Source organism: Pelecanus crispus, chromosome 8 (genome assembly GCF_030463565.1).
Source record: "Pelecanus crispus isolate bPelCri1 chromosome 8, bPelCri1.pri, whole genome shotgun sequence".
NCBI lineage: Eukaryota > Metazoa > Chordata > Aves > Pelecaniformes > Pelecanidae > Pelecanus > Pelecanus crispus.
The window spans coordinates 26,703,917-26,730,968 of NC_134650.1; the positions used below are offsets into that span (position 1 = coordinate 26,703,917).

The 27,052-nt window shown below is 48.3% G+C and overlaps 1 protein-coding gene across 2 annotated transcripts in view; it reads right to left on the bottom strand.

The window, feature by feature from the left end:
* Window positions 1-3,752: 3,752 nt before the first annotated feature.
* Window positions 3,753-27,052, bottom strand: part of SF3B3 (splicing factor 3b subunit 3) — a 31,376-nt gene continuing 8,076 nt past the window's right edge. The window contains exons 9-26 of one of the 2 annotated variants that reach the window (XM_075715131.1): window positions 25,942-26,107; window positions 25,324-25,419; window positions 24,720-24,792; window positions 19,074-19,225; window positions 18,506-18,661; window positions 17,936-18,091; window positions 17,175-17,318; window positions 16,141-16,263; window positions 14,538-14,692; window positions 13,275-13,449; window positions 12,429-12,634; window positions 11,356-11,512; window positions 9,794-9,919; window positions 8,448-8,660; window positions 7,429-7,527; window positions 6,834-6,977; window positions 6,006-6,110; window positions 3,753-4,662 (exon numbers count right to left, since the gene is read on the bottom strand). In XM_075715131.1, coding sequence (XP_075571246.1) covers window positions 4,522-4,662; window positions 6,006-6,110; window positions 6,834-6,977; window positions 7,429-7,527; window positions 8,448-8,660; window positions 9,794-9,919; window positions 11,356-11,512; window positions 12,429-12,634; window positions 13,275-13,449; window positions 14,538-14,692; window positions 16,141-16,263; window positions 17,175-17,318; window positions 17,936-18,091; window positions 18,506-18,661; window positions 19,074-19,225; window positions 24,720-24,792; window positions 25,324-25,419; window positions 25,942-26,107 — 2,587 coding nt within the window. In that variant the 3' untranslated portion in view covers window positions 3,753-4,521. The remainder of the gene's footprint in view (window positions 4,663-6,005; window positions 6,111-6,833; window positions 6,978-7,428; window positions 7,528-8,447; window positions 8,661-9,793; window positions 9,920-11,355; window positions 11,513-12,428; window positions 12,635-13,274; window positions 13,450-14,537; window positions 14,693-16,140; window positions 16,264-17,174; window positions 17,319-17,935; window positions 18,092-18,505; window positions 18,662-19,073; window positions 19,226-24,719; window positions 24,793-25,323; window positions 25,420-25,941; window positions 26,108-27,052) is intronic. The other variant, XM_075715132.1, reaches the window with a different exon arrangement.

Consider the following 27,052-nt stretch of genomic DNA (forward strand, 5'->3'; position numbering starts at 1 on the left):
TGTGCCCCCACGCCATGTCCCAGGGGAAGGCAGCCGTGCCATGTCCCCACGCTGTGCCCCCACGCCATGTCCCAGGGGAAGGCAGCCGTGCCATGTCCCCACACCGTGTCCCCACACGGGGACCGTGCTGCGTGCCCACGCCATGTTCCCACCCCACGTCCCCACCTGAAGGGACCCGCGTGCCATGCCCCCGCGCCGTGTCCCTAACGCAAACGCGGCCCCGGGCCGTGTCCCCACGCGCGGGGGGGGGCGCCGTGCCCCACGCGGGGCCGCGCGTGACCAGCCGCAGCCCCCGCCGCAGCGCGGCCGCCCCCGCGCGGACCCGGCCCCGCGCCCCCCCCCCACGCGCGAGGCGCCCGCGGACCCACCTGGCGCGGCGCGCGGGGCCGCCGGGCGCGGGACGCGTCTCCCCGCGGGTGGCGGCGGCGGCGGCGGGGCCGTGCCCGCGCTTCCCGGGAGGCGGGCGGGGGGCGGCGGCGCGGGGAGCGGGCGGGGCGGCTGCCGAGGGCCGGGCCGGGAGCGGGGACCGAGCGACCGCCCCGCACGGCACGGCCCGGCCCGGCCCGGCCTGGCCCGGCGGGGACCCGCCCACCCCGGCCCTGCCGCGGGCGCTCGGCTGCCCCGGCCGGGTGTCTCCAGGGTGCCCAGCTAACCCAGCCGGGTGTCCCCAGGGTGCCCAGCTAACCCTCCCGGGTGTCCCCAGGGTGCCCAGCTAACCCAGCCGGGTGTCCCCAGGGTGCCCAGCTAACCCTCCCGGGTGTCCCCAGGGTGCCCAGCTAACCCAGCCGGGTGTCCCCAGGGGGCCCAGCTAGCCCAGCTGGGTGTCCCCAGGGTGCCCAGCTAACCCTCCCGGGTGTCCCCAGGGTGCCCAGCTAACCCAGCCGGGTGTCCCCAGGGTGCCCAGCTAACCCTCCCGGGTGTCCCCAGGGTGCCCAGCTAACCCAGCCGGGTGTCCCCAGGGGGCCCAGCTAGCCCAGCTGGGTGTCCCCAGGGTGCCCAGCTAACCCTCCCGGGTGTCCCCAGGGTGCCCAGCTAACCCAGCTGGGTGTCCCCAGGGGGCCCAGCTAACCCTCCCGGGTGTCCCCAGGGTGCCCAGCTAACCCTCCCGGGTGTCCCCAGGGTGCCCAGCTAACCCAGCCGGGTGTCCCCTGGGGGCCCAGCTAACCCTCCCGGGTCCTTCCCGGCTCCTTGGCTACCCCAACTAGGTGCTCCCCAGGTGCCTGGCTGCCCCACCTGGGTGCCCCTGGGGTGCTCAGCTAACCACACTGCATGACCCCTGCTCCTCAGGGTGCTGGGCCAGCCCTGCAGCATGCCCCCAGGGTGCTCACCCAACCCAGCTGGGTGCCCACATGCACCCTGGGGTGCTCGGTTAACCACGCTGCACCGCCACAGGCTCCCTGGGGTGCTCTGCTCCGCCAGCACTGGCACCCCAAGGACACTGGGCTCCTCCTGGCCAGGTGTCCCAGGGTGCTCACTGGGCTGGGCACCCACAGGCACGTTTTGGGGCACTCAAAGTGGGCGTCAGCCTGGTGTCCCCCAGCACGCACGTGTGCGAGGGCCGCGCTGCGGGCAGGGGAGGCTGCCCAGAGCAACCTCAGAGGGGCTGGGGCATCCCTTGGCTGTCTCCAGGCCAGGAGGACTCCCGCTCCCTCTGGCCCAAGCCCACGCTCGTTTCTCAGGATGCTTCAGGGCTGAACAGCAGCAGGAGATGGCAGGGACAGGACGCTGTCCTCCCTGCCACCACCCCAGAAAGCCCCTTGGGAGAGCTGGCTGCCTCTGTGCTTGGGGCTGCCGGGCATCCAAGGGGTCAGCGAGAGAAACCAGCTATCAAAGAGCAGGTCAGCGCTCCCAGGGAAACGCGTGGGAAGGAATGCGCTTCTGCATGCAAGGAGAGTGCGCTGGGATTCCCCTGGCATGGAGTCAGGACCATGGCCGCCCTCCTGCCAAGCTTTCCCTGGCCCCGGACAGCTCCTGGGCACAGCCCTCGCCTCCCTCCCAGCTCCAGGCTGGGGGCAAGATGCTTAGCTCGGAGCAGGGGAAGGAGCCTGTCCAGCTCCTCACCTAGGTGCCCACAGGGATTTTGCCTGCATCTGCTGCAGGCGTTAGAGGAAGCCATTTAATAGCATTCCCTGCCCACGTAGTCATCAGCTTGGCAGCTGGGATGGGGTGAGGAAGAGAAAGGGAAGCGCAAATTTACACAGCACGGTGCTGGAGGCAGTTTGCCCTCCTTGGCTGTGCTGGGATGGAAACCACCGCTGGTGCGAGCCCAGGGCAAACAACCCCTGGCACACAGCACCAGTCCCGGGAGCTTTGCTCCCACACGTCAGCAGGAGCCAAGCACCCTGTGGCTGCAGGGGAGAGCCCTTGCTGGGAGAAACCTCCCTCTCCCAAGGAAGGCAGCTGGGGCCCCAGCTCAGAGCTCCACAGGCAAAGGGGGTCTGGGGGCTCAGCCAGCTCCCAGGGCAGCCTACCCCTCTGGGCTGGGGCTCAGCCCCTCCCAGGCTTTGCCTTGTGCAGGAGAATATTACACAGGCTAGGCCAATGAAGCAAAACATTGCCCTTGGAACAAGTTTGGGAACACCCTGAGCCCCGCCAGGTGTGACTTCACCCTTGCCTTAGGACTAAGGACACACAGAATGCCAAGTTCTGCCGGAGCTCTCCTGGAAGCGCTTCCTGATCCAGAGCAGGTATCACACTCTGGGGGAGGATGAGGGGATAGGGAACACAGGGAGCACTGGGTGGGCACCCCGTGTCCTTGACAAGCCACAGGATGAACTTCAGTTCGTGTATTTACCACTCCCCAGATGCGGCCATCCCCCGTAAGGTGCGGGAAGGAAGCAAGCACAAAGCCCTCCACCCCCAGAGAGAGGATGGGTGGGGCAAGCAGCAGTGGCTGGGTGCCACATCGGAGCCAAAGGGTGCAGCCCTGGGTTAAGCCCCTCCCAACAGTCCCGTAGCGACAAGCCGAAGCAGAGGGTGCAAAGGACAGGGCAGGAGGGTGAGCGTTCACCCTCACACCGCACAGCACACGCACCAGAGGAGGAACCCAGAGGCTGTTCAACGCGAGTGCATCACTGGGCCAGGGGCCACCTGCCTTTCCAAGCCCTGGGCAGGGAGCAGTGCCAGCTGGGGAGGCCAGGCCCCTTTCCTGGGATGCCACGCATCAAGGGAAGTCTTCAGCTCCGCAGAGACAGTCCTACTCACAGGAGTAAGCCAGGGACCAAAGCTGAGATGGGAGGCAAGACCGGGAAGCACCTGCTGCGTAGGTGAGCTCCGGCTGCAAGCCTTTGCAGCCAGCTAGCAGGCAGCAACACCTTCCCCCAGCCATCCTGGCAGCCAGCTGCTCCTCCCAGAGCTGCAGCTGCTCCACAGGGCAAGAGAAGGAGTCTTGAGCCACAGCCATGCCCTGGAAGGGCTGGAGAAACAGTAGCTGGGGGAAAGACACTTTCCTCCCACCCTTTCTCCACATATCCCGCTTTGTGTGTGTCACAGAGCAGCAGTGGAGAACAGCAGCTCTGGCTGCAGGACATGCTGCGGGCTCACGGCCAGCTCCAGGCAGAGCAGGCAGGGAAGGGGGGCAGAGAGGGGCTTGGCAGGCCAACACCTGCAGGGCCGCAGCACAGCTCCAGCATCCACGCAGGGCGCAGGGTTGAGGGTGTGCACTTTTCCGTACTCCTCCTCTGAACCTCCTGTGCCCACCAGGTCAGCAGCAGCTGCTGTGAAGGAGAGGAGCCCCAGAGTCAGGGTAGTTAAAAACCAGGCTTTTATTCTTCATGTGCTGCTCACAAGCCACAGCTTGGAGACACAGCTCCTGCCAAAGTTATTATGAAACAAATCAAGTCCCAGACTCAGGCCTCACTCTTCCCCACCCCCAAGAGTCAACATTGTACAAAACTCTATTTACAGGGAAAACACTCAGAAATGGTGAGTCCAAAAACCCCTTGCAATTCAGAAGAAAACGTTCAAGATAAGTATGACAGTTATGCCCTCCATACAGCCAGGCTTCCCACCAGCAGTTCCCAGGGCTGGTGGAAGCCCAGAGCTTCTTGCCACCAACTAGCAAAGGGAGCCAGGTAATCCTGAGTCATGGCAGAGCTGCTTTCTTTACCAAAAAGCTGGGAAACTGCAAAACCCACTTGATCCTACAAAGGCTCAACTGGATCTGCCCTACAGGGCTTTCTGCAAGGCTAGAACAAGACACTCTCAGGCTCCCTCATCCTAAAGGGAGAAGTGGGCCAAGGAGATGGGGCTGAGGGTCTGTGCCCTTCCTTGGGCACTTCCCAAGAGGTAATCTCTCTGGCTGGAAGCCAGAACGTCAGGAGCCACATAAGCAGTGGGATGTGTTGGGAGACCTAGTATCTGATACTGCGTTTACTGGAGTCACATTACTTTGAAACATAAACCAAGAGGAGCAACCCAGTATTTAAACAGGGAAAAAAAGCACACGTTCCTCCTCCCAACTGTGCTTGGAAGAGCGTCCATAGGAGCCCAGCAAGAAGCTCTGCTCCTGCCAGCTGCTGCTCAGAAAGCATAGCGCGTGCGGATGTCTTCCAGCTTCTTGGACACCTCAGGTGGGGTCCGGTCCAGCTCTTCAGCCACATTCTTCTGTTTGTTAGGCTCCATGGAGTTGAACTGCTCACACAGGTCCCCATCGATCACATTCTGGAGGGGCAAGGAGGAGAGCACTGAATTGACACAACACAGAGGCACTGAACCCTGCCTAAACGGGGAAAAATGGCAACAAACAGTTTGTTCCCAGGAGCTTCTTAATCCTGTCCTGGAAACAAGACCATGCTCAGTGACCTCATCTGCTGAATTGCAGCACTTAGCACCAACTATTACTGGCCAGGTTGATTAATGAAGGAGAAACCCAAAAAGCCTGGGTGCAGCTGAAGAATCACAGAATGCTTTGGGTTGGAAGGGACCTTTAGAGGTCATCTAGCCCAACCGCCCTGCAGTGAGCAGGGACATCTTTACCTAGATCAGGTTGCTCAGAGCCCCATCCAACCTGACCTTGAATGTTTCTAGGGGTGGGGCCTCCGCTAACTCTCTGGGCAACCTGTTCCAGTGCCTCACCACCCTCACTATAAAAGATGTCTGCCTTATGTCTGGTCTAAATCTATTCTTCATGTTAATTCCATTATTCCTTGTCCTGTCACAACAGGCCTTGCTAAAAAGATTGTCCCCATCCTTCCTATAGGCCCCCTTTAAGTACTGAAAGGCTGCAATATCACACAAGGGAAGGGAAGGTAGATGTGACTTGGGTCCAAGCACTGTGCTGGGAATGCTGGGGGAGGCTGCAAAAGATGACTGAAGGGCATCTTCAGTCAGATGTGAAACATCTTTGAGATTGTGCACACTGCAAATCAGCCCCAAGCTCGTCCAGAGCAAGAACACCTTCTGCACTCGGACAGCTCAGCTGCTGGGACAGTTTTCTGACTATTACGACATACATTACTCTGGTAGTAGCTACCACGCAGTTATTCTGGTCCAGTACTCTGCACCCTTCTTGTCACAGCATTTAGCAGTTGACAGCTTTGAACACAGTTCCTCAAACAGCTGTTTCTTATGAGATTTCCCTTCTCCATAGTGGCAGAAAAAACATACCCCCAGGCAACATCCAGTTTGACCTAGCCACACAAACAGCTATGTAATGCTGCTGCTCCTGATGAAAAAAGGAGATGCTGTGGCACACAGAGAAGCACAGCAACCGCATCTCTGGGCTTGGGTCTCAAGACCAACCCTCAGAAGGCTAATTACAAGGGTTAAGAAACCAAAACAGACACAGTAGTAAGTGCCAAGTACTGCTCTCCTTACAGAGTGCTATTCAAGAGCTAGCTTTGGTTCCTGCCACAGTCACTACACCACCTATGGTTTACATTGCCCCAGCCTTCCCCACTGAACAGCAACCATGACTTGCTTCTGCCAGGCCTCAAAGCAGTTCTGCATCCCAGAGCAAGTCTCTGCACCCCCATGACCAGCTGATCCTAAATGCTCAGACCTACCTTCACTGGGAAGTAGTAGGAGCGGAAACTGAGATGGTCTCGCCCACAGAGAGGAGGGTGCTCAGACCTTAAGTGCATTTCCACATGCTGGAAGAAGTCATGATCCTGGGGAGATTAAGAATCAGTAAGAGAACAGTTTGCTACATGTCAATGCCACTGGCAGGGCAAGATGACACCCATCAGCCAGGTGCTTCTGCACTGGCTGAAACACTGCCGTTACCAGGTTCTACTAGAGCGGCCCTGCATATGGCAGCCAAGGTCTGGTCATGGTTACCCCCTAACCACTTCCACCCTGGGAGCACCCACAGCAGAGCCAAGCTGTGCCACCTTGGCCAGCATCAGCCTCCCAGAACTGGAGCATATGGCAGCTGTGCAGCACAGAGGTGCAGCTCAAAGAATGAATGTCTTGGCATCTGCTGCTCCAGGAGGCCACAGCAAAGGGCGAGGAGAGTACCATATTCAGGACTTGAAGCATCAGTGCCCGATCAATAGTTTACAGGCTACACAAAGCATGCCAAAGGATCCCTCCTCACAGACACTAAGTCACCCAAGAGCTCCTCTGGAGCACAATCAGATTTAGAACAGCAGTGCAACAAGAAAAGCTCTCAACTCTTCAAAGAACCAATGTAGAAGGAGGAGTTAACAAGTCCTTCTCTTCCCCTTTGCATCGGAGCCCATCCCACAGCCATAGGCTTTCCCGCAGCCCAGGTTTTCATGGACTGCAGAGCCCCAGAGTTGCCCTCAAGGGATGCAGCTCATTAATATACTGGCCAGGGGATGAGTGCACAGAAAAGCAGCAACTGCAGCATAATGATGGGGCTTGCTTACCTCATGGGAAGTAAAAGGGACCAAGATTCCTATCCCCCCTGATAAGGTGGTATAGACAAGAGATTCAGAGCCTCCTGGGATCAGCGTAGTCTTCTGTAAGGAAAGCACTGTCTCTCCCACGTGGTAATTCATAATCACTTCAGCCTGAAAGTCAACCACAGAAGCATGTTTTTTCTTTAAGCTTATATAAAAACATCAAAAGGCTTGAGAGAGGAAAGCAGAATAAAATCAGCCACCTGCTAGTTCTGAAACACCTTTCTAAAGAGGAAATGCCTTCCACCTGCGACCAGATGGCAAAACTCAGCATGCAGCTGAATTACCCTCTTGAGCTGGACAAACAGATGTAAGTAATGAGGGAAAGCAGGAAAAGAAAATGAGCATGCTGCTTCAATCAAACATCACTGAATAGGCATCGGCTGTGATTTCAGAAACTGAATTTGGCTCCCAGTGACAGTGAAAACCGATCACCCACAGCACAGTAGATGTATAGGAGCAGAACTGCCAATACATCTCCTGGACAACACTGCAGAAGACTTCACAGAAAAGCAGCGTATTCTTTTCCCACAATAACCATGTGCTTCCCATGAAACATTACCTTCTGCGATGCTCCATTAAGAAGCCCCCTGTCCCAGAGAGCTTTATTGCCTGTGGGATCCTCATCTACCTCATCATTGGTGTTGGGAGGCAATCTCACCTGCGTTGAAAGAGGAAGAAAGAGTCGACAAGCTGCAGAGCAGTAGTACATTATCTCTGGAGAATCCTTGTGGTCTTTGAAAGGCTGCTTTTGTGGACTCTACAAGAATCACTTTACACTTCAAAAATCATCCATCTGCCCCTCCAACAAGACCTTTAGAGTTAAATGACAACTGTGTTGTCAAGACCAATGGCCTATCACTCAAAAACATGGGCTGGACCTCATGACTGGCCTCTGCCTGGCCTGGCACTTGCAGATCAGCCTGGAAGGTATGGTCAAAATGGTTTGAAGGTGGTTCCCGCTAAGGAAGTGGTGTGATGGATGTGGGGCAGGACAACTGAAAAGGATCGATTTGTGTGCGTCAGCTGAATCCTGCAGGCGCACTGTCTGACACTTGCTGAACTCTGCACTCCAAAGCACCCGAGCACGCTTCAGAAAGAGATCAAAGCTCTGGCAGAAAGACCATCTATTATTTCCTCCTCCCCTGCTGAAATCCAGCCAATTGGGGAAGTGTCAGCACTGACAAAGCCAACTTTCAAGAGAAAGCTAAATGCCAGCGATGAGGTTTAGCCAGGGAAAGTAAGAGTGATGACCCTGATGCAAGTTCTTATGGGCCCTTTCAGTCACAAGCTTTGTTTCGAGGTTTATTCACAAGTTTTGGGGCAATTTTAACACAAGTTATTGAATGCTTCAGAAATACTTTTTTGACCTGCTGATGCTTTAACTTGTTTAATTAACAAACTGATAAACTGCAGCCGTCCACTATGATGACAGCTAGTCACCCCGTAAAAACAAGTGAATGGTACAGGGCGTTGTCTCCAGCTAAGCACAGATTCTCATTCTTTTAAAACAAGTCATGGATGTTTTAAGGAAAAATATGTTGTGTCCAAAAAGCTCCGACTTCTCCGAGGCACACTCACCACACAGATGTTGCCAAACTTGTCTGCTCCAGCCACAGTGTCATAATCCAGGAGAGTTGCTGTAGTGACCCACCGGGGATAAGTGTCATCAGCAAAGATGATGAGCTGGTTCTCATTCCTTTTGTAGCGCACCCAGATGAAACTCTCCTGAACATCTGAAACAATTACTCTGTGCCCAATGGTTTGGATCCCACAGATGTAGTTGGCAATGTGCTTTTGAAAGAGAAAGGACAAAACCTGAGTGCTTCAAACAGGGAAGCATAACCCATTAACTCTACCCTACTCCAACTGAAACACTATTTCCCCCTATGAACTACGGCTCACTCCCCATTTCCCATCATTCCCTCCCAAACTCTCATTTCTGGCATGCTACAGCCCTAATCTAAATACACTGTCAATACAGGGCCTTGCAACCTAACACCCACCACGCATCATTCTCAGCCTGCTGAATATGAGTAATGTCCAGAGAACAAGCACTGCTGGAGAGCCTATGAACTGAGATGGCAGGGACATTCCTGTAAGCAGGCATTGCTTCAGCATCCCCTCACTACTATGGCCATAAAAGACCCAAGAAGGAAAGGCAATTTTTCATGCGAGTCGTATTTTGGGGGGGGGAAGAACCCCCCCCCCCCAAACAGCACACACACCACCACCACCCCCCCCCCCAAAACAATGTTCTACAAGTTCCCAGTCTGTTGTGAGCTTGCTGGAGTTCCTTTGTGCAGTAATGAGAAATTGGCACAGGTTCTGCAGCTTGCATGACAGAGGGAGGAGCAGGCAATTAAGAGTTAGAAAACCATGCTCTGCAATTTATTTTCCTGAAGTACCAGAGATGCTGAGCAAGAAGGATCATCTACTTCAAGGAGAAAATCCCCTTTTCAAGATTCTGGGATCTGAAGAAGTGCTCATATGCATCCTCCAACTTCTGTCCCCAGCCTGCTGATCACCTAACCTAAACAGTAGTTTTGTAAGACCTCTCACATTTGCAGCAGACGGCCAAAGGCATGGTCTGTGCAGGCTTGTGAAACTCCCACACACATCCGTTAACAGCCTGCACCGAGCTGGTACAAAAAGGAATCTGCACCACTACTACCTGACTGGCGATGGGAGAGAAATGTGTACTCGGAGTGCAGAGGAGCAGCACAACAGCCCAGTCCAGCCAGAGCTGCCAACACTGCTCTAGATGCATGCACGCAGTGCACACCAGCAAGGCACAGACACAGCTCTGAAGTCCAGGTACACAGACACACTTGGGCTGGAGTAGCAGCTAAACCCTTGTTTCACTCATGCTGCAAAGCATCACTTGCTCCAAGTTAACAGCCCTCATCAAGAACAAAAGACAGTACCTTATTCTCACACTTCCGAAGCAGTTTCTTCTTGCCCAGGTCATAAACACGCAAGAGCTTTCCAACTCCAATTAAGACTCTACCTTGGAACGGAGCAATGGCTGCAGGAACCTCCTCCACAGGAGTCTAGAGAGGGAAGACTACGACTGTGAGACCCCTATTAACAGAGCTAACCTTACACCAAGTTTCAGAATGGATTCACCTAATGGTTCAGTTGAAGATCGTTGGCCTGTGCCAAGTCTTTCTATGCAAAAGGCTAATCACAACCTTTTTCTAGGGGGCAGGAGGGGCAAAAGGTCAGTTGTCTGTAGGCCTTTTGACAGCACCATATACCACATGTGGTACTAACAGAGCTCTGGGTACTACACAGACAACACCCTGCTGGCAGTGCACCTTAACTGAAGTGTAGGAACCCTGTAAGAATCCCATGCTGGGCAGGCAGCAAAGGAAGGCAAGGATCTTGTTGCCTGGGTTCTTAGTGTTGCTTTATCCCCCACAGAAAGATTTTATGCTTTGCCTAAATCCATCCAGATTGTCTGTTTTTAAAACAAAGGCATGAATCTAATTCAGCCATCTGCCACAGACGCTCTGAAGCTGCCACTGAGGTGTAACATCTGAACAATTACAGTGTGCCCACAATTCCAGTAACTCGGGGCTCAAAAGATCTCCCACCTAATCAAACCAAAAGGATCAGCCACAGCAGAGAATGGGAACACGTAGAGAGCTTCCAGTTACAGCGTTCCCAGCTTGGTTGCATTGGCTAATAGAAGTTATTTGACATCATCAGCTCTGTCAACTTCCAAGTGGGTGTTCAGTGGCACCAGAAAAGGTCCAGGACAGAACCCACTCATTGCATCAGTACTGTAGGAAATAAGGTGCAACACTCCTTTCCATGTGCTCATCTGCTCAAATCTCGGCCATGCTGGAAGCGCGTGGGAAGAACAACAAAATTTTGTTTTGAATAACAGAATTTTAACGGACTTCTGCTGAAACCCTCGCTAAAGCCCCAGAGACCCGTCAAGCAAGTTGGTCACTAGGCGACTAATCATTTCTACGTGCAACCAAAACAGCATCAGAGGAAAGATGACAGCTCACACCAGTTTCATGCAGCCAGCCAAGGACTGAGAGCCTTAGCATCAGGGCTCAAGTGACCCAAGTATGAATTCACTTTGTAAACAAGTGCTCAGAGCAGCTCTCTGAGCTCATATTCTAAAAAGAAAACAGAGCTGATCCTCTCCCCTCCCTAGCGGGGGCACAAAAAACACTGCTCCTTTACCATTTACCCAATTAGATGGATAAGACTATAGCCAAGGCAAAGGACCGGGACTCTCAGGATATCTGTGTTCAATTCTTAGCTCTGCAAAAGATGTCCCAAGTGATTGTGGAGGATGTAGCTTATTTTCTCTGAGGCTGCTTCCAGCGTGTAACATCAGCATGATGATGTTGCCCAGGATTCATTGACTACTGTGATATCACTATAGCATTCGGGGTGAAATAACAGCTATTCCAATATTGCCTGTAAAGGACCCAGTCACTCAAACAGGCCTTTTCATCCCTCTCACCTTGTGCAGAAACTCCAGCTTCTCACCACTATTCACCAGCTTGTATGTGTAAACAAATCCCCCAGCAACCGAGCGTGGGTTCAGAATCAGGTCCTTGGCGACTCCCACTAGCACGTACCACTCATCACCAGTATTGGAGAACCTGCACACAGCCACGCTGGGGATGACAAGACATGCCAGGAGATCAGCGTGATCACGACACAAACCAATGCTGTGCATACAGACTGGATTCCCCGACAGCACAACTTGCACCTAGGCAGGCAGAGATTTGGGAGCCCACCCTTCCAACACTGTCATTTCATTTTCAGAAGTCATTTTTCTTCCCTGCAGAAATGTTTAATGCAGATTCCTTCATTCTTCCACACTCCCCATATAAAAAGATGTGCTCCAGCTGTCACATATGCCCAAAGTGTTAGTTTTATGTTTTCACAAGCTGGACACTGCCTAGCAATGTGCAAAGCTCCACCAGAAGCTGTTTTTCGAAGGCTGTTCCAACTGGGACATGTACATATAACTTTCTTCATCTTCCAGTGTTATTTCCTGCCCATTGCCTAATTCAGCCAGGTTGGGAATCCTGGACAAAACAGAACAGTCAGCCTTTTGGACTAGCGTGACCTAACTCTACCTGCTGAAGCACTCACTATTCTTCATGGTTATTGTGTTGGTCTTTCCCTCCAGTCCCTCTAACATTTCCTTTCCATTTAATCCATGCTCAGTTTATCTGGATGAGAAGGGGAAGTGAAAGATAGCAGCACATTCTCTTGTTCCTGGCTCTCTTATCTGTCATTTACATCCTTGTGTTGTTCTTTAAGCACTGGGGTCCAGCAAAAACATCTGGAGCACCAGCTCTTAGTGTCACATGCAGACAGATCAGGGTGGCAAGGGAAAGAAAGGCAAGAGAAAAGCCTTAAGCATGTGGCAATCACTTCTGGAATTTCAAGCCAGCCTCTTGATAACATGCTGCATCTGGATTTCAACTCAGTAACAGCTGAGCAGAAGGAGGAAAAAAAAAAAAAAACATGTAAGACTCATCACAAGCAGAGATTCTTGCTGCATCTGACAAGGCTTCTTACCTGAAGGCAGCTTCGTTCTGCTCTAGCTGGACCAGATCTAATGTATTTCCCTGGATGGGGTTCATCACCCTGATAACAGAAGCCCACTGTCCATTCCCTGCCTTGGGAGCACCAAAGATAGACTCAGGAAGATTCTCGTTCAAAAAGGCTGCAGCCATCTCTGCAGCCAACTCCCTCTCATCTTCACCCGCAGCCTCCACCATTTCCTATGGCACATTAAAGGGCAGAAGAAAAGAACAGCTCAGTGGGTTTCCTTTCCAGACATGCTGATGCTCTGCATAAAATATAGCCACCCTGCCATTCCCTTAACTCCAGGTATCCCATGGCAAGGTACTGCCTGTGAAGACATAAAAGCCACCAAATCCTAAAGCTTCCACCTGCCCTGAGCTTATTCCCACAGGAGCCTCTGCAGCTCAGAGCACAGCAGTGTCAGCTCTGCCCTGCCCAAGGGACAGTTATCTGGGGAGCTATTTCTCCAAACCAGCAACTCTGAAAACAACACTGAGAAGAAAATAACCCACAGAAATCCAAACACATCCTCAGTCACAGAAAACCCAGAGAATAGTCTTACACAAGTAAAACTGTCCTCCAATACATGGTTCTTAAAGCCTGCCATAATAACATGCAAAGAAAGGAGCATTAGGAAGAAGTGTATTCTCCTGAAATTTGTGTTTCGAGGCAGATCTTTGCTCCCTTCGGCCCCTGCATTCACACAGGGCACAAAAACTTGCAGGCAACGGCAGCTGGGAACTAGTGAGCAGGGACAACTTCCATCTGCAGAAGTCACCTCTTGGGGAAGTCACCTCTGGGGAATGGATGTGCGTACCTGTCCCCCACCCCAATTACCTCGGCCATTTGCTGCTTCCTCTGTGCCTTGGTGGCCTCAGTGTAAGCATTATGATCTGTCTCAATGATGATCAGGTTGTTGCTCTCTGGGTGAATGACAAATTTTCGGGGTGTGTACTGCAACGGGAAGGCAACCTGGTTGAAGACTGCCCCCAGCTTCTCCAGTGCCAAAATCCTGGGGGACAAAGATGTGATATGTTAAACAAGGTCTGAAAGCAACTGCCCAAGAGAACACGACTGGAGTTGAGCTTTACGTCTGTGAAACTGGCTAGTGCTGGAGACAAGTAGCACCTTTCTTGGGCCAGAGAGCAACTAGCAAACACCTCCAGAAAGAAGGACAAAACTAGTAGCCTAAATGGGAGCTTATGATGTGGGACAGGTGTGCTCTGCAGCGTGGGGTCCCAAGTGCCTGTCCCTTTTGGACAGGCTTCTGCGGTGCTGAAGCAAGTCTATACCAAGAGGAACAACAAACACACGGAAGAGGGAAAGTGCACATTTGGGGAACACATCATCTGACTCTAAACGCGACACAGACTTTGACATGTAATCAAATGCTCCTCAGAGGCACTGTGGTTAAAAGAGTATGAAAAAATGCAATGCCAAGTCTTTCTTCCTGTGACTTGCCAGCTGAAATGCCTGTTCTTCTGGCATTTGGTGACTAAAAACCACAAGTCTCTCCAGAAAGAATGACTCATTTAAAAGCAGTGAATGCTGTAATATTTCAATGAGGACAGATATGAAAAAAGCGCCTGTTCAAGTGCATAAAGCAGAGCTCCTGAATTTGTGTTGCCCTATTATTTTCATTTATCTTTTTAATAGCTAAGCTGAACTTTAAAAAGGCAACAAGTACACCCCTGTCATGCCTCTGATTTCTTAAATCACATGGCTTATTTTCTGCAAAGTAGCCAATTCAGATCACAAACCACAAGATCCTAACACACAATAGGTTCACATTTATTAAAAGCTTCCCTCCTCTCTAAGGATCAGAGAATTTAAGGATAACTTGAATTACATTTGTTATTTAAGTGTACCCTATTTCTTTCTGACAGCATAACCATCCTTGTATTCCATTTGTTTTCTGAAATCCACCCAAATGTTTTTATCAAATCATTATCCATAATCAAATAACCTCAAAAAAACCCTTAATTCTTAAGGTAAGTGACTTTACCTCTTTCCTTTTGAATGTTCAATGAGAATTCACCACCCTTCCCTCTGCCTAGCATCCTGGCCCAGAAGTATTTGTTTTCCCCCATCAGTTCTTACCTCAATGTGTTTGTGGAGATGGCTACAATGCCCTCTGGGCACTGCTCAGAAGCAAAACCAGACGCAAACTCCAGTGTCTCATAAGACAGGGGAGTCAGGTGGAAGCGTGACTGATAGGAATAACTGAGCCAGGAACGGCTTGACATGGCCAGCACCTGGCAAAGACAGACAAAAAATTTGTTAGGTCTGGGGATGGAGGCAAGCTCACTCCTTGCAATATGAATGGATGGATGTACAGCGCTGGACTCTTACCCACTAGAACAACTGAATTCTTGCGGGTGGACTCCACCCAGCTCAGAGCACACCTTCAGAGATACTGCTTGCTTTCAAGAGACACTTTTATCTAGGAAATTGCATATGGCACGAAGAGGAACTTTAAAGCACTATCAAGACAACAAATCCTCAAACTGAGGCGCAATAAAAACTGTTATCTGTAAAAGTCAAGATCAAATACTTTTCTATCTCTTTAAAAAAAAAAGCGCCTCTTCTAATGGGAACAGGTCTTTTAAAATAAATACTTACTGCTTTGTCGCACTCCAAACACTGTAGCACTCTAAGCAAAATTTACTTAAAATAATCAGTAGCCTATTTTCAATCAAGTTAAGGGAAACAAAGGAAGCAGATGGACTTCTAAACTCTTCAGCTTTATACATTTGGGTAAATCCATTTCAGTGCAACCTTACTTTCTGCCTGAGTGACAAAAGCTGAAATTACATTGAAACACTCACAGGCTACTCCAAGCCCATCACTGGCCATAAGCAGTATGTTTTTTCTCCCCATACTGTGAGACAAGGAACCAAGACTGGTCTCAAAGTAGAAAAGCACTCAGCTATTCTATAAGCATCCTCTGCTAGAGCTGCAAAGCACCTCACCTCCAAGTTACAGCTGGCAAACTGGCAGGAGTAAGTTGAAAAGATTCACCCAGCATACCATAACATTAAAGCAGAGCTCAGATTCTCAGATCCAGCCCCCTACGCTGACCGTCAATATTTCTCAACTCTGAAGGTGTCATCCAAAAATGAGTCAAGCAGGGGGTGGCTGATGTCCCCGGTGCCACATCAGAAGGGCTGGAAATGGCACTTCAGATGAAACACATTCTTCCCTCTATGCCAAATCCTACAAGTATTTTCCTTGAACTGTGCAAGGCAGCTGTCCAGCCCCTGGCTGAGCCATTCTCAACATGCACAGGAGATGACCATCCACTGCATCAGGCAGTCAAGGGGTAAGATTTCTGTATGAGGCTCTTTCTGTCTCTGTGCACTGAGACAGGCAAGATGAGGTTTTTCAGTGTCTGAAAAACACTGAATCTGGTCTGAGCTTTCTAGACACACTGCAAACACAGTCCTAGTTCAAAGAAGGCAGGACAGCACTACACATTACTTCTTAAGAAGTAAGGGGAATACCAATAAGAACAAGGTGGTTTGTGAAAGACCAAGCTGCAAGTCAGGCAGCTCCATAATGAAGTCATTCTACTTCCCACCCTTACCCAGAGGGTCCTGCTGTGATGCAAAGATACTTTCCCACCTTGCCCACCAATACGGAAAACCAGGATGCTGCACCTGGGGACTAGATCTGCACCCCTCTGAGAGCTTGCCTCACTTACCGCCTCTTGGCCTTGCATTCGGACTCGGAAGAGTTTCACAGGCCGTGAGCCAAGGTATCTGGTCCTGGTATCGGAAAGATCACCAGTAACAGGATCCAGGACAGTTCGCAGCAGCACACCATTCTTGACATTAGCAAACCAAAAAGTTAGATCAAGATTACAGATAAGAAGTAACTAGCTACAGCCATTGTTCAAAACAGAGAGGCAATTTCTTAAGAATTAGGTGTTTGTTTTCCTAGCTTCCAGTACCACTACCTTCTACAACCATGCTGTATCTAAATTGGCTTTTAATACTGAAAAGCATAGCTCATGCGGGGCAGAAAGTAAATACTGTAAAACAAACACACACCCCCCAACAAACAAAAAAAGTCAAAAATGTTGGTACATCACATAAGCCATGAAAAACCTGAGGGTTAATTTCAGATCCTAATCCCTCTTGCTACTTTAAAGCATTTACCCCAAAACTCATGCTGCTTAAAAAGAGCTTGCATTCTGACATCAAACTCAAGGCATGCAAAAGAACCTAGACTGCTCTAGTTATTTTTACCACATGTTGAATTGACAAAACAACATTTTTTGGTCAAAGATCACAGAGTCAGTCCTGGATGCAACAAAAAGCTGTGCAACAGTGGAGTTATTAGAGCAGAGCCTGTGGTTGTGGGCAGTTACTTCTTTGATACCCTGCCCTACAGACACTTTCTAAAGAACTGCCCAATAACATTTCACCCAGAAATTTTTTTTAGAACATGCCCTCTTTCTGAAAGGGTAGAAGCACAATTTGCCCTACATGAAGTCTGGGACAAAATGCTGTCTTTTGACTAGTCTCAAGTTTAGGAACGTGTACAGAAACTTGCACCTCTACTAAGTCACACACTGAATTCCCCAGTCACAGTTGTTAAGCATGTTGTAACAAAGAGGGAACAGTCAGGCTTTGCCTTGTTGCACTGCATGATGACAAGACTATCTTAGCAATCCATCTTTCAAGTAAAGGCTCACCAAGAAATGCCTGTCAGAACCAGGAAGGCACCTCTCACCTGCAGTCCAATGTTCAGGTACAGAAAGCCAATGGAGCCTCTCTCCCCCAGCTCGTCTTGCTTCTCTGTGCCACCCATCTCTACAATACACAGAGACTCAGGCTGTGCAGGAAGGGCCTGCATACTCAGGGGCTGTAAGCAATCCTGTGGGAGACAGAAAAGAGGTACCACACCAGTCAGCAAGGCTTGGCATGGCAAGAGGGGATTCAAGCGCCATCTAAGGAGCTTAAAGATGTCCTTTTAAATCTCCATAAGTAAGTATTCAGCACAGAAAAAAGTCACAATAGACACTGGCTTTGGGGGTTTTGGCAAGCAGGAGTGGTAGCAGGGAGAGACCTGAGGAAAGTGTATGTTACTTCAGTCATCCTTTGAACACTCATCTGTTGCAGGAATGATAATGCTGTTTTGCTGCTGACCTGCTTGCAGAATGAGTCTGCTTTTAGTACAGGTATAAACAGTGAAACCAGGGGGTGGGGAACCAAAACAAACAAACAAAAAAAAACCAAGAAGAAAATGCTTTCATATCTCATCAGCTGAACCTCCAGGCATGGGTGAGACTAGATAAAACAAGGGAATCTGTTACAGGTTAGGATCAAGGGCCATACTTCCTCCCAACCAGCAAGGAAAGCCACACAAGCTCTTCATTCCTGGTCATCCACCTCAATACAGAAAGACAGCTTGGATGGACACAGACCACCTCTGGAGTACCCTTCTGAACATTTCAAGCCAATGCAAGAGGCAGAATCAGAACAGCTACTCACCGAAGGGTCAAGGGAAATAATTCTGACAGTGTTGTCCACCAGCCCAACGGCAAGGAATCGGGAGCGCTGCTCCCCAGGGGGAACATTGGCCAGGCTCATGCAAACTACATCGGCTGACATCTCCTTTCTCTCTGTGTACTCATTCAGCTGACCTGACTGAGAAAGAAAAACACAAGAGGCTTATTAACTAGCCAGTAAGGCAAACCAGCACCAAAACATCTCTCCGCACCTCCCCCTCCCCCCTCCGACTTTTTTAAGATCGCACTTTGGATTTTTTGCGGGTTTTTTAAACCATTTCTTTACAGCCTTATTTCAGCTACAATTGGAAGAAGCAGAATAGCAATAGGGTTAGTACACAATTTCCAGCCTCAGTTACGAACTTCAGAGACTTTAATTAGCCATTAAATCATCTCAGACACAGTCCAGATATGCAGGGCCTTGATCTATCCTTTCTAGAAGGACGCTTTGCTACAGAACCCTTTTCTGCAGGTCTGATCAAGGATCAATCTCTGGCATGCCCCATACGCTGCCTTGCTCTTCCAAACCCATTGACAATATAAACACACATACCGGGTCCATCTCAAAGTAAACCAGCTCTCCTCCAGTCAGTGCTATCACTACTTGTCTCTGGTTCACTGCACATTTTACAATGGTTTTCTTCCCTGGTGTCTTCCATTCATTTACCCTCTTATCTGCTCGGATATGCCGGATCCCATCTGGATAAACCTGAAGGAAAAAAGGTCACATTAATTCTGTATTTACTATCCCTTCACAACTCCCATCTCACTGGTGATTCTGACACAGAAAAAGCCAAAGGCAAGCAGCACTTCTGGCCGCAGTGATCCACTAGCTATGCAACAGGGTGAACTAGGACAAAGCCACTCGCCAGCTGGAAGCACCACATCTTTGAACTACAGCAAGCAACTACTGAGCGTGCGCTGAAGGAGATTAGGACCATCTTCAGCTGGTCCAGTTTCACTTAGCAGGACATAAAAAGGGGAAGGCTGAGTAAGTGTCATTCTCTGCCAATCTGCACCTTTAGACATGGCATATATTGCACTACTGCAGAAACCACAGCCGTGGAGCAAGCAAAGAGTGGCAGATATAAGCAGACATGTCAGAAGCAGCTTTCCATTACCTGTACCAAAGCATCATCACCAAGAAGAGAGCAGGACAAGGTAGGTGTAGTACCCAGGAATCCAGAGTCAGTCACTTCTTCTACAGTCTCTCCAATAGACAGCACCAGTGTGGCATTTACGAAGGACACAATGATATAGGCATCAAATTCATCTGGTCAAGGGAGACAGGGAAAAGAGGGTGCTGATTAAATAAATGCAAGGCTTCCCAAAAAAATTAGCAGTCTGACAGATGTCTAGCAGTTACTCTTCAGAATTCCTGTGATAATTACATCTGCTGGCAGTATTGTGCAAGTTCGTTCTAGGACACACTGTCCAAAAGCCAGCCACTGCTAGACTCCAAACAATGCAAGACTGAGACAGGGATGACGATCCAGGTACAGAGTCAATTCACGATACTCTGGATTCTGGAAAGCAAGACTCCTGCCTACTTTTATCAAAGACAGCACAAGGTCCAGAAGCCTTTAAGACACTTGCCCCACTTCACACGAGGAGGTGAATCCAGACTTAACACCCAATGAAGTCAAATGAAATGCTCTATTCCAATAATCTGAACACATGGAACCCATCTGCAGAAACCGCACCACAGATGCTGCAAACAGGAGGTTGCAGGACCACATCTCTATCTAGTATCCGCACAATAGAAAGGCTGCAGAGAATGATTAGGGTGCATTGCAGCAGGGGAGCTCAGAGTCAGCCTGCGCTACCTTCAGGCAGAAGCTCAACTAGGTTACATTCACACAGCTACCTGCACAGTCTCCTGGGATGAGAAACATTTAAGATAGAGCAAACAGTGACCTTTACTTCTACTGGATTAAGTGACAGTATTGCAACTATTATCTCCAGTACTGGATTCTCCCAAAGGGGACAGCTTGGGAGAATCCGGTAGCTTGGATGTAGAAGAGCTATGCTAATCAAAATAGTCTTAAGAGCTCATTTGGAAATAGGGAAACTTCATGGGAAACAAGGGTAGCAGGACTGGGTAAAGGGAATGCTGCAGTTTACTGCTGTCCATTTTCATTCTGCAGAAAGAGAGAGGCATTGAAGAGGCATAGGGAGGAGTCTCATTAAAACAGAGTAACAAAAGCAACAGAAACCATGAAGTCTCTTGGGAAATGGAGCCAGGAGCCTTGGTAAAGAAATAAGATTGCCTCAGAGAAGCAACTCCACTTCTGCTGCTGCTGTCATGCAAGTGCTATTTCTTAAAAAGAAAAAAAATCCCCATTTTAACCCCACTCAACCCAAAGCTCAGACTTACATACCACAGCACAAGACAATTAGCAGAGGCAAGGGTGTGAGAGAACTGTCACACTTTTGGCCCTTGAAGAGAGTTTCTCTGTAATTTGCAAATGTGAGAGTCACAGAGAAGTGGCTAATGACTCTCCAAGTATAGAAAGAAAATAGAGAACTCTCACTGGGATGAATACAGGATGCCAGCAAATACCACCCAGTAGCTTAAAGAAACTGAACTGGGTTAACAGTTCAGTTTAACAAACGCTTCGGGAACTGATCCTTTTCTTATCCACCCTGTTTAGAGGGAGGCATTGCCAAACCTGCTGTGTCACGTTTGTAACAAAGTTCTTACATACAGCTGAAAATATGCAAGCGAAAAAAACCATCATTCTTCTCTCCAACATCTGGTATACAGACCACAGCTCTGATCAAACTGAAGAGCTTAGTATAGTTAAAGCAATTCCCACACTGGTCTGTGGCATAAACTCTGTTACTACTCCATTATGTGGTCACAGCCTATAACCTCTGACATGCTCCTGAACCCCACAAACCAGGAGCAGGTCCACTTGAGGAAATGAGAAAACAAGAACTGAACCTGCACAGAGAAACTGATGAGTACTGCCAACTATTTAAACACATGGCTTAACAGGAGAATTTCTCTAACATTAACACCAGATGGTAAGAGGTCAGTAAGATATACTCCGTTGTGCACCGGTTATTTTCTACACTAAATAGCAGCTTCTCCTACAAACTGGCATGAATTTTTAAACACCAGAAGTCTACAAGAATTCCTTGATTGCTTTAAATGGAGATTCTAGCAGTTCACAGGCTAAGCATTTAATTCATAAATATCCTGTAGACAGGATGTTCTAAAAATTCCATTTCAAAGACCATCATTGCTTTCCAAACTTCTTGAGAGCTGCTGCCTTCGTCCCTGGGGGCTGTCATTCTCATGATAAACCACCATGTCCCAGCTGGAGGCTTTACCATGTGATTTGGAGCAGGACAAAGAACTCCCATTTGAAAGCGAAACAGATTCCCTTAGTCCTACTCTAAACAAAAACTCATTCCTACCTCTTAATACTTTTTAAGCTCTTTCTTTTCACTGGCTTACAGTTATATTAGAGTGTGCCTTTAAGTCTGCGTCAATAATAGTGACAAGTGCATTTTTGCTCGAAGTCCAGTAGTGTTGCTTAATGCCTCTCTGCTGGAGCTTTTGAAATAAAGGGTTTGATTTACCAGAATGAAGTCAGTGAATAAGACGCATTCATCTAGACTCACACAATACAATTTTGGTTCAGAAAATATAGCAGCCTAGTTGAAATTAAGAGGACTAAATCCCTGGGGCACACTGAGAAGTATTCTCAGTTAGAAAGAATCTATAGATTTTAATATGAAAAGATATCTACTTAGCTCTGCACAATCCCAAGCATAACATCAGGCTGCCCAGAGTTTTGAACAGATAGACATTATTTTGAATGCAGACACAAGACTTTAGAATGCTTACTACCATTCTAATTGATCCAGCTAGCTCCTTTCAGCAAGTAATAGAGACATTTTAATGACTCAGAAGAACCACAGCTGGACTCACTCTCCTGTGCCTTCATCACAAGTTTTCTGCAGCTTCATGCACACATCACGACCAGTTATGAAAACATCACCTATCAGTCCATGAACTCTATACTACTGTCCTTTTTGTTATTTGTCATGGATTCAGTTTGAGTTAGTCCATGAGAATTCCATTCCTATACACCAGTTCACACCTGATATAGTTCTTCACGCTCTGCAGCATCTGAATTTGCCACGACACAAACATAGTCGCCACTAGCTCAGAGGAGTTTGGTGAACAAACAGATGAGCAGTGACAAAATTCAGGATTATTCTCACTTAAATGATACTGATGGGATGACAGCACATTTTCCTGGGCTTCTGTTTACTACTGCATGGAGACTCCGCAGCTGTGACTCACACACATTGCTTTTCATGCAAGAGTGCAGGGTAGGGAATGCAGACCATTAAGTCTCAGATCACATCTATCTCCACAGCAAAGCACACAGCCATCTAGCTCCCCAGACATCGATATTTAACTGCAACGGAGGGCTTGGTCCAAATCTCATCCGCTTCTGTCTGATGGGCAGATGCATCCCACAACCACAGGGTATTCCCATGCCAGCAATAGCTACAAGTGCTTCAAGTACACCCAATCATTTTCTCTTGGAGGTCTGTACAAAGCAGCTTGGAGCCAACCCTCAGCCTAGAAGGAAGCTGAAAACACTCCTGAAATGCCCACCTCTGATTTTAACAAGAGCTGACCGTTCTGCAGAGACACAGTCGATTATTTTGTTCCCTAAAGACTGCAAGATGGAATGGGAGTTGCTTTCTACTCCTCAGCTACTGAACTACAAAGGCAACAATCTCCAACTACACAACAGCTTCTAGAATTCATTTACTGAAAAGCGTAGCATAAAAGTAGCCCCATGATTTTGGGATTCTCTGTGGTTAACCTGTGGGACAGTACAGTAGCCCCTAGCAGTAGGTACACACCTGTGGTGATCAGCACCTCCACCACCAGCCACCTGTGGAAGAAAAAAAGAGGCTTGGTATTGGTAGTGTGTATCACCACGTACCAGCCAAGGTTAGTATTTGCTTTGAAGGCTGCAAACCTGTATGTGTCTTACAGAGGCCTTGCAGCACATGCACACCATGGCATCGAGGCAGAGCCAGGCAGCCCGACACTGCAAACTGAACACTCAAAAACCAGCACTTGGGCAGTTTCAAGACTAGACACGTTTGAAAAGGCTCTACGGTCTTTCTGATTAAAACCCGTTAAAACCATTCCTGAATTCAGAGAGGTGTAACTTGGGGATCAGTTTCACATAACTTTTAACTGTATTAAAAAAGTAGCATGGTTCACAACAGCTACAGATTCCAGCCTTTCCGAAATCATCGAGATCTTCATGCTGGAACCTGGAGAATTTGGAAGGAGGAAGAAAGAGGCAGGGAGACTGGTCTCTTTCGTGTAGGTTAGCAATGGTCCTCCATCTCCTGATAAGTCAAAGTCATCCTCTGGAACCCCAAGAGAAAAGATTTTAAAAGTGTAAGGTGATGTCAGAAGCCTCCATCTCTCAGAAGGAGCAAATGTTACCAACTCCTTTTCCAGAAGGCAGGAACTAGGATTTGTCTTCAACAAACTGGAATGCCTCTTTTAAGAAAAGCACATATTTTTGATATGAACTGTGGAAACTCTTTCTTTCTGACCCTTTTATTTCTGGGGAAACACAAAGGCATTTCACACTCAGAGTTCCTTCCATGCTGCTTAGGCAGTACATGAGTCTCAGAACACGACAGCGAGAACTGATGGCAGGTCTCAGATGGCAAGGTAAATCCCACAGCAATGTTTGACTGACACCCTGAAAGACACACTACTCTATTACTGCTTAAAAACAAGGTACCATGTCACCACAGCAGGCCAAGGTCTCCACTGCAACAATCTGGCATTTCTCTATCCGGTGCATAAACCTACAGAAGTCTTTGTGAGATTTATACAAAGTACTGTCTCAGAAATAATCACTGAGACTGTCAGTACCCAGAATATATTCATTTCAGGCTTTTTAGGTGTTTCTGAGGAACTCTGTTCTTGCCCTCAAGAGAAAGGCAGGACAAGGGTTTGCATTTCCTCTTGTACTTTATTAAGGCAAACCCATTATTTCAGATGGGGCCGGGGGGGGGGGAGGGGAGTGGAAGAAACCAACAAAAACCACCAACTACCCAGCAAGACCAAACCCACAATCCAGTATATTCTGCCAATTCCAAATCTTGACCTTCCTGGAATCAGCAGCATTCTATACACTGCTGGGTTTTTGAATAGGAAGCATGTCCTAGCCCCAAATAGACTGTTTTCTTTGGACATATGCAGAGAGGGAAATAATAAAATACAGACACTGTTGCTGATTTGTTGTCTTTGTTCCATAATTTGTATCCCAGTCTCTCACAAAGAGCTGATTACTGTAGTTGTCAACACATATATAAAAAACAGCGAGTCTGCTCCAACAAAAAGCATAATCACTGCCTGCTGACATCAGAGCAAGAACTTATGGGAAGTGGGAAAGGATGAGAAGTTCAGCAGCTTCAGGCTGCAAACGTACAGCTAATGGAGCATATTGAGTGATGGATGCAGCTGCAGGCAGGTGCTTCTTTGTCAAAGGGAAGTGTGACAATTCTAGGGGACCAGAGAGTGGCTTCTAAGTACAAACAGGTGGTTGCCGATTCAAAACATAACATTTGGGGATGGCACACAACCATCATGCAGCACCTTTCCTATCTCCTTGGACAGAAAACAAAAAAACCCAACCCAACAAACAAAACACACCAAAAAACATTATCACCTCCCTGTACTTTAGGAAAATGCTGCATACCTTCAACATGTCTCCTCACAGTCCATACAGCATTAGGGTTACCAGGCAGCTCTGAGACGGCCATTTCAGATACCTAAGAGTAAACAGGAACAAGATTCTTTTGCAAACAGATGTTTAGACTTACTGCAGTAAGTCACCAAACCACCAGTAGCTTTTAAGCTTTCCCACAACTGGGCACAAAAGCTAATAATTCTCAACTGTGATGCTCTCTCCCCATGCCAGATGTGCTACAGGGTAAAATACATTCAGCAACAATGCAGCAACATTAGAGCTCTGGATTACCAGCTTCAAAACAAGGTCACCTGCCTCCAGCAAAGAAATTAGCAGCAGCAACTGGCAGATACACCAGGAATGTTCCAGCTCAATACACTCAAGTATTAGAAGAATCAAAAGGCAGGTGGCTGGAGTCAACTGAAGAAAAAGCCTTTGACACTGTAAGAGTAAAGAGTACAACCCTTCTATTTCTATGAAGCAAGCCTAGAGAAAGTTGCTCTCCAGACTACAGCAAAAAGAGAATACCTTCATTTCAGCACCCTTATTTCAAGGATTTTCTCCCACTGTCCTTGCCTCTCAAGCTGTTCTTCTAAAGTGCTGGAAGTCCTACCTCAAGTCCATGTCTTAGAACCCTCAGAGACGACCGGGGCCCCCGACCACAAGCCACATACAACTGGGGTGTGTCTTCATTGGCCAGATCAGCTATCTGCGTGGAGAAATAGTGTCAAACAATATCCACAGGAAGAGAAAATAAAACTAAGCTATATATGCCACACTACTGCTTTAAGAATGTTCTTTTTTTTCCAGACACTGAAAACAGTGAAGATGCCATAGGGTGTACCATCTGCTGCCCTGAAATAATGTCAAGTTTTAACCACAGTCACTACAGAGCAGAGAACTGGTCTGATGGTCAACAGAGGAGCAGCACAGGACTGCTAGCTGACACCCTGCATCCAGATATATTTATCACCACAAGAATCAAAGGCTGCCAGGCCAGGTACCAGTCTTAGGCAGCTGCCTGAGAATTTAGCAGACTTGCTTTTCTAACAGCATTTAGTATAGAGCACTATGTCTGGAAACCTAGGACAATGTACCTTTAGTGACTCTGCTTACACACAAATACTCCACAAAAAAAGCAAAGAAACAAACATGCATCTATGATCATTTCCTCTGTAAATGAGAAAGCCTTACTTATGTGGTGAATGGGAGCTTGCTGATGGCAACATACCTGACAACACAGAATAGGAGACAAACTGTCCAATTCGTCCACTAGCACCAGGTTCTTGAGAGGTCGTGGCTGAAAAAAGAACGTATCTCCTTCCTCAAGAGGCATGGCAGAAGAGAACTCTGGCTCCTCATCATCATCACCCAGGTGAGCTATCTGGTACAGGTAACTTGAGACAGAAAGCAAGAGCAACAGCATGTTCAGTCCAAAGCTCATGCAGCCTTCTCTAAGTAAGGCCTACCTAGATATTTAGGCAGCAGGGAGTAGAGAACTCTTTCCCTACATTATACAGCTATTAAAATTTAGCCTTAAGGATTGTCATCTTGGTGACAAAATGTTTAAAGGAAATCAGAGGCCTGCAAAAAACCCAAACAAATAACCCACAAAAAAACCCCCAACACAACCTCCCCCTTCCAAGCCTTCTGTCACTGGCAAGGTATCCCAGAGTTTCAGTGTTTTCTCCATTTAGGTCTCCTTGAGCCTTTCAGATATTCTTGTGTTAGAGCCAAAGGACCAACTGACAGCTGAGGCCAAGAACAAGGCCAACAGCTAAGACTGCAACTCCACAGTTATCTGTTTTATTGCAATATTCTCACTTATTTTTAACCACATTCCCTGTTCCATTTTATGAGCCTAAATATCACAACAATCAAGTTAAACTTCAGAGGAAAAAAAAATAAAGCCAGAAAGACAGACTGATTTACTTCCTGGTTTTAATAAAGCTCAAATGAATATGGCTTCCTCAAGAGCTTGGTTTATACAACCTAATTCAGATTCACTCCAGTAAACTGGCTGGAGCTCCCTCAGGTGGCTGACTACAGATGTAGTCAGAAAAAAAAAAAAAGAGAGTATAAAACTCCATTCCTGTGAATCTTCCACTTAGACACCGTTAAGCCATCTTCAAAGGTGTGCAGTCTTCTTTGAGTCTTCAGAATATGCTAGAACCCCAAACATGAATTGAGAAAGCCCCCAAGTATACATCTATTCAGGAAAGCATGACAGTTACTGATGACAAACCCTATCTACTTCCGAGTGGGCCACAACACACAAAAATTCAATGAAAACTATCAAACTAATTAAAAGATAATTCATCTGGATATATGATGGACCTTAT